Genomic DNA, 19,553 nt, shown 5'->3' with positions numbered 1-19,553 from the left:
CAATTTCCTGAATTTAATTATAAAAATAAAAGTAATTATCAAAACAATAATGTAAATAGGTAATTATTATTAATTTTAATTAATTTATTATTAATTATTAATTTTTAATTAATAATAACACTGAAGTTTTGTCAAACCTAAAAAAATAATATGGTCGAGATTAATATTAAGATTATTATTTGTCCGGTCCGTTAAATCCGAAATCCGTTATATCGGAGTCCGGTAAATCGAGGATTTATTGTATATGATTTGTATAAACAGAATTATTAATGAGTAAATAAATATTAAATATAAAATGTGTACATAATATTTCGGGACGAGAAAACGTGTCCAGTATATGTAACCCACTGCCCGTAGTGTCTCATACCCTGACATGTAATTAGCACCCTCCTGGCACTTTGCCATCCCGGGGTGGGCTTCTTTCGTGGAATGAACAGATAATAATAATAATAATAATACAATACAATACAATACAATACAATTTTATTTATCAAGAGAATTCGTTTACAATAAATGAACTTGTTAAGAAAAGTAAATTTCTTGACAACAAGTTGTAGTTCTTCCTTTACAAGTTTTGTACAAATTTGTTATCTTACAGAAAAGACTATGAAGTCACTACACATAGTATATTCCACACTGTAAACAGAGGTAGTTTATTTGCATATCAATTCTAATCTACTGTGTCATTGAGTATCAAGAATTTTCTTATTAGGAATTTTAATTTGGAGATGGGATAACTTCTCCTGAGCCTGAAATCAATGCTTGCCAACAAGTTGTTTATTACATTCATTGTGTGCCTATCTCCAAATCTATTTAGTATCCTAGGGTGAGGCAAAGTAATTGCTTTTGGGTTCCTTAAATTATGTGAGACATTTCTTTGCAGATTCGACTCTTCAAAAATAGTGTTAAGATTTTTTAAGAATAGATTTAACTTTAGTTTTTGAACTGAATACAATATTTTTTATGTTTCAACAAAAATTGCCTTCTCTTATTCAGGTCATTCCAAGAGTTTGTCCCCATTAAAAGTTTCAGAATCCTATTCATTAAGTTGTCTATTGCCCTTATTTCTGTTTTATTTGCTCATGCCCATATATTTACTAAATAATTGAGTTGGGAGTCCACTAATGCATAATATAAGGTTACTTTTGTTCTAAGATTTAACTTATTCTTAATGTAGTAGAAAAAGTACACATAAAATCTCATTTTTTTGTACAAGTTTGTTATATGCATTATCCAACTTAGACTGTAGTCGATCCATAACCCAAGGTAACAATGATTTGAGACTTCTTCCACAGTTAGACATTCGCAATTCTGGAAATTCTGTTCATGTAGGCAATCATGTTTGTGCAATTTGATAGAGGGTTGAATGTCCAAGGTTTGATGAGGAGGCCTTATTACCAAAAATTTAGTTTTTTCAAAGCTGAGTGCTAATTTATTATTGTGCAGCCAAGATTGTAAATGTATTGCATCCTGTTGTAAATCATTTGCCATTTTTGTTAGGTCCTTTCCTATTGTATATAAGATTATATCATCCGCATAAATTTTTATAAAGGAGTTCTTAATTACTTCGAATATGTCATTTATATAGATGTTGAACATGATTGGCCCAGCATGAGTGCCCTGAGGTACTCCTCTCTTTACATTATAAGATTTCCCCTTTGTATTTTCTACTTCTACTGTTATTTTTCTCTTGGTTAAATAATTTGCTAGTAGTTGATTGAGTCTTCCCCTTATTCCATAGTTCAGTAATTTCTGTTGCAATATTGGGATATCAATTAGGTCATATGCTTTGGTCAAATCTATAAATAAAATCAATATGAAGTTATTGTTGTTTAAATGTAAGTTTAGAGAGTCTATTAAGTTCTCTAATAATGTCTGTGTGCTCTTGCCCTTCTGATATGAGAATAGAGAGCTGTTTAACAGTCCATATTGATGTAAATATTTGCTTATATGGGAAAATATATAATTTTCTATTATCTTATTTAAAACTGACTGTATTGTTATTGGTCTGTAGTTGCAAAAGTCATCTGGTGGTTCCTTTTTATATATAGGAATTATCTTAAATGACAGTAAGTTTGTAGGATAGCTTCCCGACTCTAACATCCGTGCTATTAGCTCTACCAAGAGAACAGAGAACTGTTCTTTGTTTCTCTTTACTTCGGTTACTGTAATACAGTCCAGTCCGTAAGATTTCTTGTTCTTTAATTGTTCTATAATTTTAAGAATCTCAGTATAATGTGGAGCTAAGACTACACAAGAGTTCATTATCTGAGGAAGCGTATCTTGTTGAGTAAAGGAATTTTGGCAATAATGTATTAAATATCTGTTGAGATCTAATACAGCTTTGGCAAACCTATTTGCAGCCTCATATTGTTTGTTTGCACCAGAAATCTGTTCTACTAGTGTTTTAATTTGGTTTCCCCTTGACTTTTTCTTCCTTGTACTTAACATGTTATTTATAATGCTCCATTTATCCTTTTGTGTTATCTGCTTATCCATGAATAGATGATTGTAATAAGTGTTTTTTTGCTTTTTTATCATACCTGTCACTTTATTTCTGAGTGTTTTATAATTGTGATAATGTTCTTTCTTAGATGGACAATTTCTAAACTGCCTGTAATATTTATCCCTTTGTACCATTAGTTCTTCTATTTCTTTAGTCATCCAAGGTTTCCTAAGCTTAATCCTGCTACTCCCAGTGTTTGTGTTGTTGGCTGTGTGATTAACTTTTCTCTCGGTATTAAACCTCGAATTGTTTATAATTTGTATTATCTTATTTGAAAAAACATTTACATTTGTTGTGTATGATGCTTGCTCTTGTATTAACAAGTTTCCTATGTTCTGTTTCAGTTTCCCTGTTGATAAATAATTTTTCTTCATAGCATTTGTTAATTTTTTTTCTTCACATGGGTGTTGTTTTGAATACATATCTACTGTTAGTATACATGTTCTGTGATCTGAAAGTTGATTTAATAGTATGTAGGAATTAGCATACTTCAACTTGATATTTGTAATTAGGTGGTCCAAACAAGAGCTGACTGTTATATTACCCTCCATCCTTTGTTGTCTAGTTATTCCAATTAAGGTATGTTCAAATCCATAATTGTTTAAGATTGCAGAGTATCTGGGTATCACATTATCAGTTACATCGGCTAGTAAATTAATATTAAAATCTCCTACTAGTATGGTCTTATCTGTTTGTATGTCGTCCCATTGCAAAATAATGTTTTCTAATTCTATTAGGAAGCTGTTTATTGAATCTGATGGTGGCCTGTAAAAAGCACAAATCATGAATGTGTTTTCTGAGTCTTCTCCTAATAATTTGACACAGCAGTTTTCACAAGACTGAGTTAAGTGGTAAACATGTATTGCCCTAAAGCATGTTCTATAGTATATTATTATTCCTCCACCCCTTCTCAACTCTCTCAATATATAGACCTTATCATAACCTTGTATGTTATAATTGGAAATTTCCTCACTTTTTATGTTAACCTCCGTTAAAACTATACAAGAGATAAATTCTTTCATTGGATTTATATATTGCAAGAAGTTAAACCAATTTTTTCTTAGTGACCTGATATTTAGAGCTACCATAAAGAATTGTTTTTTATCAATTATAAGAGCTTGAATATTTTGATTATTTATAAAATGTAAAGGTGAATTGTAAATCTGTGAGTCCTCAAAAAGCATACCTGATGTCTTAATTTTACCTTAAATCTAGATTTCTGAAAATTTCAATTATTCACAATAAAAGAGTCTATTTTATAAACTGCAAATCCTTTGAACTCTGAATTCTAATGGCTCTTGAAGATTCATTCTTCTTCACATAAATTTTGCCATGTTTTAGCCATAAAAATTTGTACCTGTGAGTTCTTGTTAGTTGTTTTGTTTCCCAAAACAATTGCTTGAGGTGGGCTGTTAAGTGGTCATTTATGTAGATTGGGCTATTGCTATTGTTCTGATATATGTCCTTTGCTGTTAGTCGGATCTCCTTTGCCTTTCTCATCCATTTTTCCTTTGCCACATGGTTTGAAAACTTCACAATTAGTGTTGGCTTGTCTTTTGTTTTCTTACTGTTTGGTATGTAATAGTGTTCTATTTCTTTGTTGTTCTGTAGTTTCAATGCAAGTCCTAGCTGCTGTATAACAAGCTCTAGATCTTGGCCTGTTAATCCAGTTAATCCTACAATTTCTACGTTATTCGCTAACAACTGCTGCTCTATCGAGTCTATCCTTATGTTAAGCAAGTTGGAATTTTCCTCATTTTGCTTGAATGAGGCTTCCAGCTCCGCAATTCTTTTACCGATTGCTGTGTTGGCGTCCTGTAGTTTGCTTATGCTTTTTTGTATTCTGTCAAAGGAATCTGAGACAAATGAGATCGATTTCTGTATATCTTCTACTTCTGTCTTCAGGTCTTCCATTTGCTTCTTTATTGGTACTATGTCTTTTAGTAAATCCAGCAAATGGATTTTACTGGATAGCTTTCTCAGCACGTCTTCCATATTAAGGGTGTTCGCCTGCTTTTGTGTGGCTTCTAAGTCTTCGTTCACTTCTTTTGGTGAATGCAACAAGCCGTGAAATTCTTCTGCCGAGTAGGAAATTTCACTTCTTTCTTCCCTCTCTTCTTTCCTGCACAATATACACCTCCACTGCTGTTTCTTTTGTTTCGCCATTCCTTTATAGGTTGCTTCTTTCAATGAGCATCTGTAATGGTACCCATTGTTGCAGCCATGACACACCACCTCCTGCACGTGCAGCGGTAGGTTGCACTTTTTGCATATATTTTGATTCATTTTTGCAGAACTTTGGAGTAGTCAATACTAGACGTTTCAGATAAAGCACTTTCACAAAATAAATAACAAAAGAATGAATTTAACAACTTACAACTAGCAAAAATTTCCAATTTTCTCTTGGAGCGTTGATACAGTACACATGCTATCACTAGCCCTCTAGCGGGAATGCTAGAGGGCTAGAATAATAATAATAATAATAATAATAAGACCATCCCGCACAACAGACCGGACATAACCCTTATGGACAAGATGGAAAAGGCTACCTACCTGATTGACATAGCGCTGCCCAACATTTGCAATGTCCAGAAAAATCATGAGGAAAAAATTAGGAAGTACACGAACCTGAGACATGAGGTCAAGGAGATGTGGAATATGCAAGAAGTAACGACCATCCCGATCATCTTGTCAACCACCGGCATGGTGCTAGAGACTACATAGCAGCCTAGCAGCAATAAGTCTCCCAGAGAACACCTACAAGGAACTCCAGAAAGTCAGAGAGTTCCTTTACCAACAATAACACTAGACATTACAACCACCCTGTGTACTTGGTAACAGTACCCGTCACGGAGTGGAATCTCCAATCAGGGAGAAATAATATAAGAACAACAATAATAATAAAATCATTGTAAAACTGCACCAACTCCGTTGTTTGCAGGTTCACAATGATTATTATATATGAGTTATATATAATCATTTATCAATGATTATTTTCAAAATCAGTGAGACATAAATATATTGCTTTAAACTGCGTAAATTTTATGGTCGATTTTCTTGTTTTATGGACTGAAAACCGTAGTTTTCAGTGATGATGAAACCCATATATCCTTTTCTACGGTGTAGAAATGTTCAGAAAAATTCTTCTTGTCCTGACATAACTGAACCGTTCTGTTTCCCTATGATGTGAAGGAAAATTCTTCTTGTCCTGACAATAATTGAACCGTTCTGTTTCCCTATGATGTGAAGGAAAATTCTTCTTGTCCTGACATAACTGAACCGTTCTGTTTCCCTATGATGTGAAGGATTACTAGTTGTCTCCACTGAGCTAGATAAGAACAGACACGCATGCACTTTTTAATATGAATTTAGAGTTAATAACCCCGGATATATAGTAAGTATTTAGACCTTCCAATAGATACTTCAATATAATAGGCGCACGATGGAATATATACGTGTGCGCTTATCTTGGCTGGTTTTAAAATTCCTTGAGCCGATTAAAAATCCTGTGTTAAATTAACATTTAAAAATAGTCAGCACTCTGGAGTAACACACAAAACAATACGTACATTGTTTTAAACAAAACGTCAGCCAATGGAATAAAGTGAGAGATATGTAATTCACCGTCATATAGAAAAAAGGAAGTCACCCTCTCAAGAAACCGAATTGGATATACGTAACTTCCTCATACCTACCTTCTCACAAAAGATGACCCACCACAGTGCCAAAATTGTAAAATTGACTCACAGTTCGACCCCTAATAAACGACTGCTCATTCAGTCAAAGACATTGAAGTTTCGAAGTCACAGTAAATAACACATGAATTGAAGTTTGCACTGAAATCTGGTAGTGAAATAATTGAATTATTTGAACATTGACGTATTATGGTACATATTACTGCATATTGTTGCCAATATCGGATTCATATCGGGTCCCAGTTAAGAACAGTCGAGTGCGTTTCCGTTCTGGTTGAATGCGATCTAGTTTACATTGGGTGAGTCTATTGCAAGGGAAACGGGTAACATTTTTTTGTAATAAAGAGAGGTGCTCCAGAGCCAGAGCCAGAGTGTATTTCCCAGGAGCAACAATTGATGATATTACTAACAAATTTTCAGATTTTAAAAGAGGTAGACAGAGTATTATTATTCATGTGGGGACTAAGTACTCTATATTAAACTCATAAGACCTGACCAACCGTTGGATAAATATAGGATTAGTTTTAAAAATGATGCAAATTAGGTCAGAATGTGTTTGCATCTGTAATTCTGCCCAGACACGATAGAAAGGATTATATGCTGAAAGCCTTGTGGATTAACTCAAAGACTTGAGGGAATCTGCATGGCTCTTGGGGAGAAATTTTTAACTGCGTGGATGCATTGTAGGAAGAAGGAATCTGTTTTGTAGGGACGCTATTCATTCGAGCAAAGCGGTGCAACAAGTTTTGCCAGTATAACTGACCATACCATACCTTAAGGGTTCAGAGAAACTGATACTTAGGAAAGTTGATCTGTAATAGTTACTAATAAAGTTAGGGAGGCCAAGCTGCAGCGTATGAGGAAAGCACTGGATTCGACAGCGAAGAATGGAACAAAGGATTTCTCATGTATGTGAATACAACGAATAAGAAAGCTAATCAGATCGGACCCTAGTCACTGGTTGTGGGAAAGTCTTAGATAATCCAGGTGATGTTTCGGACGAATTGAATGCATACTTTGCATCGGTCTTTACTGACAAAAGACCCTTCATGCTGAGAAGCGGCTGTGCGAGTGAGGCTGAGCCATATGATATTAGTGATGTCGTAATTACAGATAATTGTTTATTATACAAACCTTTGAGAATAGAGGCGAGTAAAGCTCCCGGAGTTGTTGGCATATACCCGTTAGTTTTGAGGGAGAATGCATGAGAGTGTACTGAACCATTGGGGTTAATTATGAGACATTTTTGGACTCGGGGAAATTCCTTTTGATTGGAGATGTGCCAAAATATAAACGCCTTTCTAAGAGTGAAGTTCGTAACTACAGCCCGGCTATTATGACTTCAATGGAATTGGGAGTGCAATCCAGGAACATTTAGATAGATAAATGTAGTCGAAAGACACACAACATGGCTTTGTTAAGGGAAAATCATGTTTAATTAACGTAGGCAATTTTTGCACAGTTACTCATAAGTTGGGTGTAGGGATGAATTTCGACATAGTTTATTTGGATTCTAGCAAAGAATTTATTCGGTCTCCCACGAGAGATTACTGTATAAGCTTGTACAGGTTGGGATTACTGTCAAGCTTCTAAGGTGGATTACTGAGTGGCTGCAGGGCAGAAGGCCAAGGGTTGTAATTAGTGGATAGTCTTCAGATTGGTCGACAGAGACTCAAGTGAGAGAGAAACCCAGTCTAAACCTTGCAAAACTCAACAAAAACAGACCCCCAGGAGTGAATATTTGAGTGCAGAATGCTTTAGTTCCACATCTAGTGGAATTTCTGAGGGAATTCGATTATACGGGGAACCGTCACATGTATTCTGTAATATGGAACAGAAGAAGAAACTGATGAAAGGACAGATGGAACAGAAGAAGGAACCAATGATGTGACTAAACAGGCATCAACTGGGGGCATAATGATCCATGTGGGTACTAATTATTTAAAACATAAGTAAACTGATGACTTGTCAAGAAATATAAGGTCATTCTTGAAAATGCTGGAATTAGGCAAAAAATGTTTATGTTCTTGTTCTGCCCAGATACGACAGATGAATATATATGATGAAAGAGATGATTTACTCTAGATTTCACGGATTGTGTAAGGCTCACGGCGGAATTTTTTTTCTTACCACATCCTGCTGTTATGAATCGAGAAATTTGTTTTGCAAAGATGGAATTGATTTGATTTGCAAGGCTTCTTTCTAGTATTATCTCTGCGCGGGTAACATAATGGTATTGTCACCGTCCTCCCAACACCGGGTGGAAAAAGGTCCCGGTTTGAGTCCCGTCGACGACGCAAGGAGCTTTAATGGGCTTTTTTCACTCCGTGGCTGAGTTAATCGGTCTCAGGCGTAGATAACACGGTTTACCCCCCAGAAACTGGGGATTTTTGTCCAGCCAAACAGAGAAATCGGCCATAGAACACATGCAATTAAGAGACATAAGACACACATCACGGTAGATGAATTTAATTATTCGGGTGGCCTAAAAATAATAGGTTTTTTTTTGTTTTTGTTTTTTTTCTAGTATTATCGGAGAAGCAATAAGGATTCAGGAAACTCTAAATCAGTGGAGAGGTTAGGCAGAGTCATAGGAATGATGAACGTTACTGAAATTGACCAAAATGACCAGTATATACAGAAAGAAACACTGAAATACGTGCAAAAACAACCAGCAGTCATATATCACCTTGTTCATGAAACGATATGCGATGCACCAAGCTTTCAAAAACCAAAAAGATGCAAATTCTCGTTTACCTATATAGCAATGCAAGTAGTAAGTTAAATAAATTAAACATATTTGAGTTTTCAATTAGGTCAACCAATGCTAATACTATCAGAATAACGGAGACATGGGATAAGTGAGTAAACCGTGTCCTGGAGAGATAAGGAGGATGGGGTGGGCAGGTCATGCTTTGTATATCAAAGGCTTTCTGAAAGTAACCAGACTGCATACAGAGTCAGCACAGTGGTATTGTCACCGCCTTTCCCACAGCGGCAGGAAAAGGTCGGCGTTCGAATCCCCTCGATGACGAAAGGGCTTTTTTCACTCCGTGGCTGAGTCAGTCGGTCTCAGGCGTATATAGCAAGGGTTTTTTTTTTTTTTTTTTTTCCCTAGAAACTGCGGTTTTTTCGTCCAGCAAAGTAGGCAAATCGACCAGAGAACACGCATGCCGACACAATACACACGGGTAGATGAAATAACTTTCCGGGTGACCATAATAAATATGTTTTTGTATGTAGAGTTAGATCAAGTTCAAATGTACCTTGACGGCTTGTGATAAAATGAAGATGGTAGTTGCGTATGTTACAAACAATTCAGCGGATATGACAAAATCTCTATGGGCAACTTGATTGCTTCATTACAAGTGACTGCATGTCTATTATAGATTGGAAACAATGAACTGGAAATACTCCTTTGCAGAACGAGATTTTGATCCATATGTGTGATTGTTATTTTCTAAACATACTAGAAAAAGTTCAGCTGCTCGAATATTCTTGAATCGGTTCTCACCATGGATCCAAAGGTCATTCAAAATATGACAGTGCAACGAACAATAGCAGTTAATAACCACAAGGTCATAGAGTGGGTAGTGTCAAAAGAGATTTTTCTTATTAAAAAAAATACATTATGGGAATCCTTTTATCTAACTTGAAACTACGTCATGTCGATCCAAAATGTCTAAGAGATTTCTATTGTGAAACGAAAAATAATAGGCCACCAGGTTCAAGACAGGCTGACTTAATATTGCGCTTAATTATTTCTTGGGTTCCATGATGTTTCACCAAAATAAGATGATCCGATGGATGACAAGAGGATAATAGTTGAATTGAATAAAAGAAAACAGTTTGGGGGTAAATATCGGTTATCTCGAGTTATTGGTGTATACGATAATTATAACGGTATTTGTAACAAAACTTGTTTTGTAGTAAGACAGTCGAAAGCCAACTCGGAGAAATCACTAGAAAAGAGAGCTGAAGCGGAGATGAAGAATTTTTTTTTCGTATGCGATTACTAAAAAGAAGACAGTGAATAAGATAGGGCCTTTTATTGATTGAACTGTAAAAACGATAGATAGTTGAATTTAAGCCTCTCCTGGTAATAGAACCCCTTTATTTCCCTCACCAATCTTGTTTCCCTTCTCTGTATTCAAGCAACTCTACATCCTTCCTAAAATGAGGCCTCCAGACCTGTACGCAGTACTCAAGGTGTGGCCTCACCATTGCCTTATTCAAAGGTATATTCACCTCCTTGTCCTGCTAGCAAAATTCCTATATATCATTGACAAAACTTCATGACCTATCTGGAAGCCCGTCTGAACTGTTCAGAGAACTCCATATCTGACTACACAATTACCCCCCAGGTCTTTTTCATTCTCCACTTCCCTGAGTGTAGAACCACACACAGTTGTGACTTTTCTCTTTGGTCACTGCTACCCATATGGAGTACTTTGCATTTGTCAATATTAAACTTCAGTTGTCACTTCTCAGTCAATCCGCCCATCTTTTTAGCTCCTGTTGCAGTAGCATACTGTCTTTACTATCATTAACAACCCCGCCAACCTTTGTCTTTACTATCATTAACAACCCCGCCAACCTTTGTATCATCTGCAAACTTGGACATTAAGCCTGATATTCCTTCATCGATATCATTAATAAATACACAAAGCAACAATGGGCCCATACCGAAACCTGTAGGACTTCACTAATAATATTAGTGCATGGAGAGCAGTGTCCATTTATTACCACTCTCTGCCGTTTCCCACTGAACCATCCTTTTATCCATTGCAGCAACTTGCCCTTAATGCAATACCACTCCAATTTGTACAGCAGTCTTCCATGTGCAACAGTATCAAAAGCTTCCAGTAGAGGCGTGATTTTGCTAGTACCAAGATCTTGATTTCCTGGGTGTGGGATTTTTTTACTTTTATTTTTATTTATTTATTTATTTATTTTGTTTGACTGCCGTCCACCGAACGAATGAACCAACCGATAAACTAACACCAGCTAAAGGAATTATAAAATAATAATACAAAAATGTGTGAAAAGAGCGGCACCAACCAAGCAGTATTAAAATAAGTGAAATAGAAAATCACTAACCTCAACTTGCAGCACAAATAAAAGCAACAGCAAGAAGTGACCCTGCAGCAACGAAAAACAATGGATATTTTTTAATTTTTCATTTGATCACCACAAATGAGAAATTAGCTAGTTTGTTTATAAAACCAGATATACAACATAGTGAATTCATTGTTCACATTCCAGGTTCAGCTATTGCTCGACAAAGGAGCCATAGTGGAACACGTAGACCTAGAGGGCATGAGGCCACTTGATCGAGCAATTGGATTTAGAAATAAAGCTGCTGTCATTCGATTTTTGCATAAAGGAGCAAAACTAGGTAATGTTTTCCATTCTTATTTTATAGATATTTCAAATGATACTTTAATATTCAATAAATGCAAGTATTTAGTAAAAAAAAAAAAAAAAAATGCTTAATTTACTACTTGATATGCTCTATTTACATTTGTTAAAACGTAAATAGATCATATCACTACCAGATGAGCACACGCCCGCGTATGCAGATCTGGTCAGATTTAAATCTCTTGTTTTTTTATTCTCTGGTCAAGAGAAAAAATACAGAAAATAAAGAAAATTAATAATATCAATGAATAACGAATTTTAGGAATGGCTTCAAGGCGAACATAAAATTTTTCGTTCAGGTGGAGCAGAGCTTAGTTTGCAGGTAACATTGAGCCAACTACATTTGCATTAAGTGCATCAAACTCAAATCGTGGATGCCTGGTATACATTTTTAGGAAATGACATGCAGTTTAAATAGTAGTGGTATTATCCATAGAATCGGTGCTTTTTGGTTAAAGCTATATTGTAATATTGGGTAAATTAGTTGCATTGTCCAATATGATGATATTGGACAATGCTGATTAGTAAAAAAAAAAGTCAAGTCATATCACGGCTGAGTATACTGAGCAAGAATTCAGGAGGCGCTAGTACTCAGGCAATAGCTTATATTCTTGTTTATATTCCAGCACGACCACCGGCTCAGACGAATTTACAGAAAATCATGAATACAATAGTTAATCGTATTTAGCAGTCATGGAGTCGAACCATGGTCCACTCAAAGAGCGTGTGCTGCTACACTCTCCTGTCCATGTGGGAGTATTTGAGGTTTTTTGGTACAAGGACCTCTTGGGCCGTATTGTGCCTGTTCATGATTTAGTTATTACTAATTTCACGTTATTATCGTTAGATATAATAATACAAATTTATGCGTTTTAAATACTGAAACAGTTCCTCAAAGTTTTCATTATTACCCAGGATATGTGACAAGGTTAAAAGGTAAAGATTGTAAGTTTTTCACTGATGCATATGTTGTATTGAAGTTTTTCTGAAAAAGCACGCGTTTAGGAGACAGTTTAGTTTACTCTTGCTTAGGAGGGGAAAAAAATGGATGATCAAACGCCCTCGGAATGAATAGTTTAACAACTCCAAACCCGACCCCAAAATACCTCCAACCACCAACCAATATTCACGAGCCAAAGAAGATATTGGGTCCATTAATAAAAAATCATGCAAATTTTTGCATTCATTTTATTAATGGACCTAATGTCTTCTTTCGTCTTCTGCTCGGGTGGTCCGTTTCCGTTTTCCGGTCTTCTCCATGACTCCTGTAGAAGGGTCTTTGGCCCTCATCGAAGATTAGTGGTTTATTTTTCTGTGGGAGCTCTCTTTGTAACGTCGTAGTCTTTTGCTGAGTGCGAAGAGGTTCTTCTTCAGTGTGTCTAAGTGTTCAAGTTAAAATGATATAATTATTTTTTACTTTTTTAATATAATTTTATCATTTTTTAAATTTGTATGTTATTTTGGCATTCGTTTTTATTAATGGACCTAATGTCCTCTTTCGCTCTTGGATATTGGTTGGTGGTGGGAAGTATTCTGGGTTTGGAGCTCTAAATTGATTTCCAGTGCTTTTTATCAGCAAATTTTTCTCCCGGTGCAATTTAAGTTACTTTTAATATTTATTTAAATTACGGAGGGAGAGAGTCAGCATCGAAGCGTTCTTTAAGTCTTTATGAAGGTAATTCCTCTCATTAATTTATTAATTCATATATATAAACCAAATTCCATTCTGATATCATTGCTGAGTTCTTTAGTGATCCCGAGTTGTTGCTGGAAGTGCTTCTCGGTTTACCGCTTAGAGCTTTATGTCATCCATCTAAATCAGATGGGTGAGAGTGAACAGGTTTTTCATCCTTCTTTGAGGTTACTTCCTACTTGCTGCTGTTGGTCATGGTAGATAACGGGTTGAGTGCTAGACAAAACTACAGCGGACCCAGAGCATCTCTCTGAAATATTCCTTTCTTGATGGGATCGGTCTTGTTGTGATGTTCTCGACCTTAATGGTGGTATTCCATTTCGTATTCGTTACTTCTAGGGCGTTTGTCATTATCGAATTGTCGGATTTGTATATTTTTGTTTCTCTATTAGCCAGCCTTACGGCAATCGATGTAGGCCGTGTACAGATTACTGCGGCGCTTCTTGTAGACTTGCTTGCTCTGTAACCGCGGCATCTATGGTTAATTGCTCTTTGTACCCTTTGCTCATCCGCTTGCATCCTTTCTGCTGTTCGGCCATTATGTTCTGGCTCTCCAAATGGTCTGATATCTTCTTGGTTTTGCAGTTGGTCAGATCTTGTTTTTTTTTTTTTTTTTTTTGTTGGGAGAGGTGATTGGCCTGTATTTCGCCATGCCCCTCGACGTGGGCACTTTTACGTGGATAGAGGACCACCCAGTGATGCTGCCGGTGTTCCAGATTAGCATCACTGGGATCCAGCGCATATACCTTGGTTCCAGGGTTACATCATTGGAATCCGGCGTGTGCAGCCGTGCACCGCAACCCGTGGAATTCGGAAAGGGGGGATCCTGATGGTTGACGGGCCCAGCCTTAATACACCACTTTGGCCCCTGCTTCGACAAGACGGGTGGTCCCGGACCGGCCCGACTGGGATCAATCGGCGGGTGGTCCTTACTGCTAGGGTCAACTGCGTTCCAATAAGTCTCCCTCCCTTTGGTCCTGGGATGGGATCAAGGCTTATTGGAAACGTGGGTGTGGTGCTCCTAAGCGAACTTGGCGTCCCATTCGTGTACGTAGTACCTGCTAGTTCACGAGTGGGCGTCCCCTCGTAGGTTTTCGTGGTGGGTGAGGTACTTAGGGCATCGGAATTTTTTATTTTACTCCTATGAGTAATTTAAATTTTCATTCTTCTGGGACCCCAACAAGGCCCCTACCTAATCGAGATGAAACCACAGAAAACAGCTCTGCAAAAAAAGCCAGGACTGAGGATACACCACCACCATCAGTGACACCGCTTTTCCTCATTCTCCATTCCACCGGAGAGCAGTCAATTAGAAAGATGCCACTCTTCTTTATCCAGAAAGGATTAGAAGGGTTGGCAAGTTCACCTAAATCCGTTAAACGACTGCGTTCTGGCGACCTTTTGGTTGAAGCTTCCAGCACAAAACAAGCGGTAAAAACCTTGAACTCTACATCCATAAGGGGAATACCTATCACCGTAACTCCCCACAAAACTCTGAATTCTTCATGAGGTGTTATATCAGAGTGGGACTTTCTTCATGTCTCCGAAGAAGAAATCAGCTCTGAATTGAAAGACCAAGGAGTGACAGCTGTCAAGTGAATATCGATACGAAAGGATGGGAATCTGGTCCCTACCCGAGTTCTTATCCTCACGTTCAATACCCCAAGGCCTTCATGTTCCATCAAGGCAGGCTATCTAAACTACCCAGTGAGGATTTATATCCCAAACCCACTGCGGTGTTTTAGATGCCACAAATACGGCCACTCACAAACATCTTGTCGTGGTAACCCTGCCTGTGCTCGATGTGGTGTTAAAGACCACAAGAACAAGGAATGTTCAGCTTCAAAACCGATCAATGTCAATTGCTAAGGAGAGCACCCTTCCGACTCTAGAGCATGCCAGTGGTGGAAGGATGAAAAAGAAATCCAAAAACTGAAAACAGAGCTGAATGTCTCCTACCCAGAGGCCAGAAAACGTATCCAACCAATAAATAGCGGGAAACCTTCTTATGCCCAGGAAGTTTCTGCTAAGTGCACTATCGGTACACAAACTGAGATGGCTATACCACCAAGAGAGTCATTCATTCCGATTGCACGCTATTTATTGAGTTCACAAAAGCCCACCAAAAAAACACAATCAGCTGCCACTCCTATATCCGTTCCTCCTTGTACTCCACCACTACCAAAACCAAGTGGTAAAGAAAAGACAAAAAGTTCAGAAGAGTCACCCCTGATACCAGAAACAATGGATGTAGAGAATAAGGAGGTACCAGACGAATCAGTCTTGGAAGTCTTTGCGGAGGAAGAAACGGACACGGGACAGCGTCCCTTCTTCCCCAAAAAAGATAAATCCAAGACTGACAAAAGTAAGCCCTCAGCACTTCGGAAGCCGCCTGATGGACCCACCAAGCCAAAATAATGGCTAAATTCCTACAATGGAATTGTCTTGGATTCCGGTAAAATACTGATGACATCAAGGCCCTCCTGGAAAAAGCACGAGCCAGTTTGCTTTTGCTTGTAGGAGACTTATCTAAAGGCAAATGATGATCATACCAGGCATAACATCACAATTTTTCGTAAGGATAGAATTGCGGATGGCCCTGCTCATGGAGGAGTCGCTATCCTTGTGGGCAACCAGACCCCAGTTCAGCCCTTGCTAGTTACAACCAGCATAGAGGCTGTTGCAATTCGGCTTACAGTGAGATTTTTATTAACTGTGTGATCTATTTATTTGGCACCTGAGACTGCCATCTCCCAGGAAGACCTTGATGATCTTGTAACGCAGTTGCCTCCCCCTTTCTTACTTTTCGGGGATTTTAATGGACATAACACCCTGTGGGGTAGTGCTAACATCAATGGAAGGGGATCAAAGTCAGAGCGTATGCTAAATGACAATGACCTTTCCCTTCTAAATACTGGAACAAACACCTTCTTCCACATGCCTACCCGTACTTTTTTGCCATTGATCTCTCTATCTGCTCCCCTTCTCTACTCCTTTCACTCACATGGGAAGTGGAGGAGAATCCATACGGAAGTGATCACTTCCCTGTGATAACCTCGTTACACAGTGGGAGACCATGTTTTCCTTTCAGGTTACCACGGTGGAAGCTGATCAGGCTGACTGGACTGCCTTCCAACATCAGGCAAATTTTTACCTCAGTACCGTCAGTCAGGAGCCTATCAATGATGCAGTAACGTACATCACAGAAATTATTGTCCAAGCATGCTGTTCCAAAAACATCTGCCCGGTTTCCACCATTTCCCAAACCTTGGTGGAATTCACAATGCACAGCAGCAAAAAAGGCTCAAAACAAAACGTGGGGGGTATTCCGCCGATATCCTGCCACGACCAACCTTATAGCCTTTAAACGCGCACGAGCCAAAGCACGCGACATCCGCCGTCAGAGTCAAAAGGAATCGTGGATCTGTTTTACTTCATCAATTACTCAGTCCACTAGTACTAAGTTGGTCTAGGATAAAATCCCGAAATGAAGGGAAAATATACATCCCACACTTCTTCAATCCTAGATTAAATTGGATGCACTATTGCAGATCCAACTGCAATAGCCAATTCTCTTGAGGAAACATTCTCTAACATCCCTGCAACATCGTATTCACCAGAGTTCCTGGTCCTGAAACATCAAATCGGAAAACAGGCACTTAATTTTAAGTATAAGAGCATCTATCCCTACAACGGCTCATTCACTACACAAGAACTGAAAAGAGCTCTTATTCTTTCCAAAGCAAGTGCTGTTGGACCAGATGGCATCCATTATGAAATGATTAAGCATCTTTCACCAAAATCCGTGGATTATCTGCTTCTTCTATATAACAGAATCTTTATTGAAGGGCAGTTTCCGGATTCCTGGCGCAAGGCAATCGTTCTTGACTTTGCTAAGTCAAGAAAGGATCCAAAAGTGACTACTAATTATCGTCCTATTGCTCTGATTGGCTGTCTGTGAAAAATCCTGGAGAGAATGGTTAATTTTCTTTTAATTTGGTATTTAGAATCAAATGACCTTCTCTCCAACATCCAGTGCGGCTTTCGGAGGAACCGGTCCTCTCTGGACCATATCATTAGACTGGAAACATCCATCCGGGATGCTTTCCTAAAACGTGAACATTTGGTGTCTGTATTCTTTGACTTGGAGAAAGCGTATGACACAACTTGGAGATTTGGCATCTTAAAAGATTTGCATAGCCTTGGTTTTAGAGGGTATCTCCCCATTTTTATTAAAAACCTTTTAGCCAATCGATCTTTCCAAGTTCGTGTGGGATCCTCACTCTCTCATTCCTTCAGCCAAGAGGAGGGAGTACTACAAGGATCAGTATTAAGTGTCACGTTTTTCGCCATCAAAGTAAATTCCATCACAGAACAACTTCCTCCAACTGTAAACAGTGCCCTCTATGTTGATGACTTTAGCATATTTTGTCAGTCATGCAACATGAGGGTTATTGAAAGAGAACTGCAAAAAGTCATTGATCGCCTTAATTCCTGGGCACTTGCTAATGGCTTCAGGTTCTCGCCGGAAAAGACCGTTTGCGTACACTTTTGTAGTAAGCGTAATCTTCATTCTGAACCTGAATTAAGGCTCGGACAAAATGCTATTCCAGTAGCGGCCGACACAAAATTCTTGGGACTCGTATTTGATAAAAAGCTGACCTTTCTGGATCACATCCGTCAACTCCGCACAAAGTGCACAAGAGGTCTGAATATTCTGCGCTGTCTCTCTCTCTCCTCTACATCTTGGGGTGCGGATCGATGCACCCTACGACGCATTTACCGTGCGCTTGTACGATCCAGACTAAATTACGGGTCTCTGGTGTACAATTCGGCTAGAGACAGTGTACTTCGATGGCTATATCCTGTCCATCATCAGGCATCATCGGTATTGGAGCATATCGAACATCTCCTGTCCAGAGCTTATACGGCGAAGAAAACGAACCACCGTTATCGCTTCGACGTAAACAGTTGTCTCTAAAGTACGCTTTAAAACTGAAATCCCTGCCAGACCATCCTACGTGGCCATTCGTTTTAGAGCCACCATGGGGAAATTTGTACAACACCCGTAAGACTGCCAATCGTCCCTTTGTTATTCGTCTCCAAGAGCTACTCAAAGAACTTAATATCAAGGTAGACAAGGTTGCCGAAACACCAAAGCAGCCCCTTTCACCCTGGCATGCTCATGTTCCAGCATGTGACTTGACCCTTAGAAATTGGGGAAAGTCGAACCTTTCCCCAATGAACATTCAATGGGTGTGCTGAACATTCCCATTGGGGAATGTTCAGCACACCGAGCTGAACATTCTGACTTCGCGCCAGTTTACACAGACGGCTCGAAGTCGGAATCATATGTGGGATCTGCTGCTGTCTTTCCGGACACCACCATATCACAGCAGATTCTCCCCGAATGCAGCATATTTACTGCAGAGCTGCACGCTATAGAGGTAGCCTTGGATCACATTACTAAATGCCAATATCAACGGTTCATTTTATATTCCGACTGTCTCAGCGTGTTACAGGCTTTAAAAACTGCGAGATATATTTCTCATCCAGTTCTGTCTTGCATTCAGCAGAAGATTCACTTTCTCCATGAACGTGAATATGATATCCGCTTCTGCTAGATTTCCAGCCACATTGGGATTAGGGGATATGATTTGACTGCCACCGCAGCCAAATCACCAATTCCCAGTAATAATCGCTGCCTGTCAGTCTCCTATACTACAGGCAAATAATACACCACAGATATACTCCCAATGGCAAGATTCGTGGAATAGACAGACTACGAATAAATTATATCGTATAAAGCTTGTAATTGAACCGTGGCAGTCTATTCTGCCCAGGAATCGTAAGGAGGAAGTTGTTCTTGCCCAGACTGGCATAAGACATAGTCATTTGACACATTCGTATTTGCTGAGGGCTAATGATATTCCTCTGTGTGAGTCCTGTGGCACAATTTTTATCATTCGGACACATTTTAATTGACTGTCAAGATTTTAGCAATATCCGTTTTACCGCTTTTAATCATCTGACTGAGCCGTATACACTCAGTCAGATTTTATCCGACAATGACAATGTGTCTGCTGTTTTTAGCTATTTTAAATCAATAAAGGTTTTTACTTGTATTTAAAATTTACATGTTATTGTTATTTATTTATTGATTTATCTTTTCTACATTTTATACCTTCGTTATTTTATATCTTGACATGGTGACCTAAGTAATTAGGTCAGTGAAATT

The 19,553-nt window shown here is 38.3% G+C and overlaps 1 protein-coding gene across 4 annotated transcripts in view; it reads left to right on the top strand.

Moving 5' to 3' along the window:
* rols (zinc-RING finger and ankyrin repeat domain-containing protein rolling pebbles) overlaps positions 1 to 19,553 on the top strand; it is a 428,429-nt gene that overhangs the window by 367,762 nt on the left and 41,114 nt on the right. For all 4 annotated transcript variants that reach the window (XM_090369443.1, XM_090369444.1, XM_090369445.1 and 1 more), the window contains one exon: positions 11,467 to 11,599. In XM_090369443.1, the coding sequence (XP_090225569.1) occupies positions 11,467 to 11,599 (133 nt within the window). The remainder of the gene's footprint in view (positions 1 to 11,466; positions 11,600 to 19,553) is intronic.

Source organism: Mastigoproctus giganteus, chromosome 3 (genome assembly GCF_048544385.1).
Source record: "Mastigoproctus giganteus isolate SK-2022 chromosome 3, ASM4854438v1, whole genome shotgun sequence".
Taxonomy (NCBI): Eukaryota; Metazoa; Arthropoda; class Arachnida; order Uropygi; family Thelyphonidae; genus Mastigoproctus; species Mastigoproctus giganteus.
This window is presented reverse-complemented; position numbering and strand designations above follow the sequence as displayed.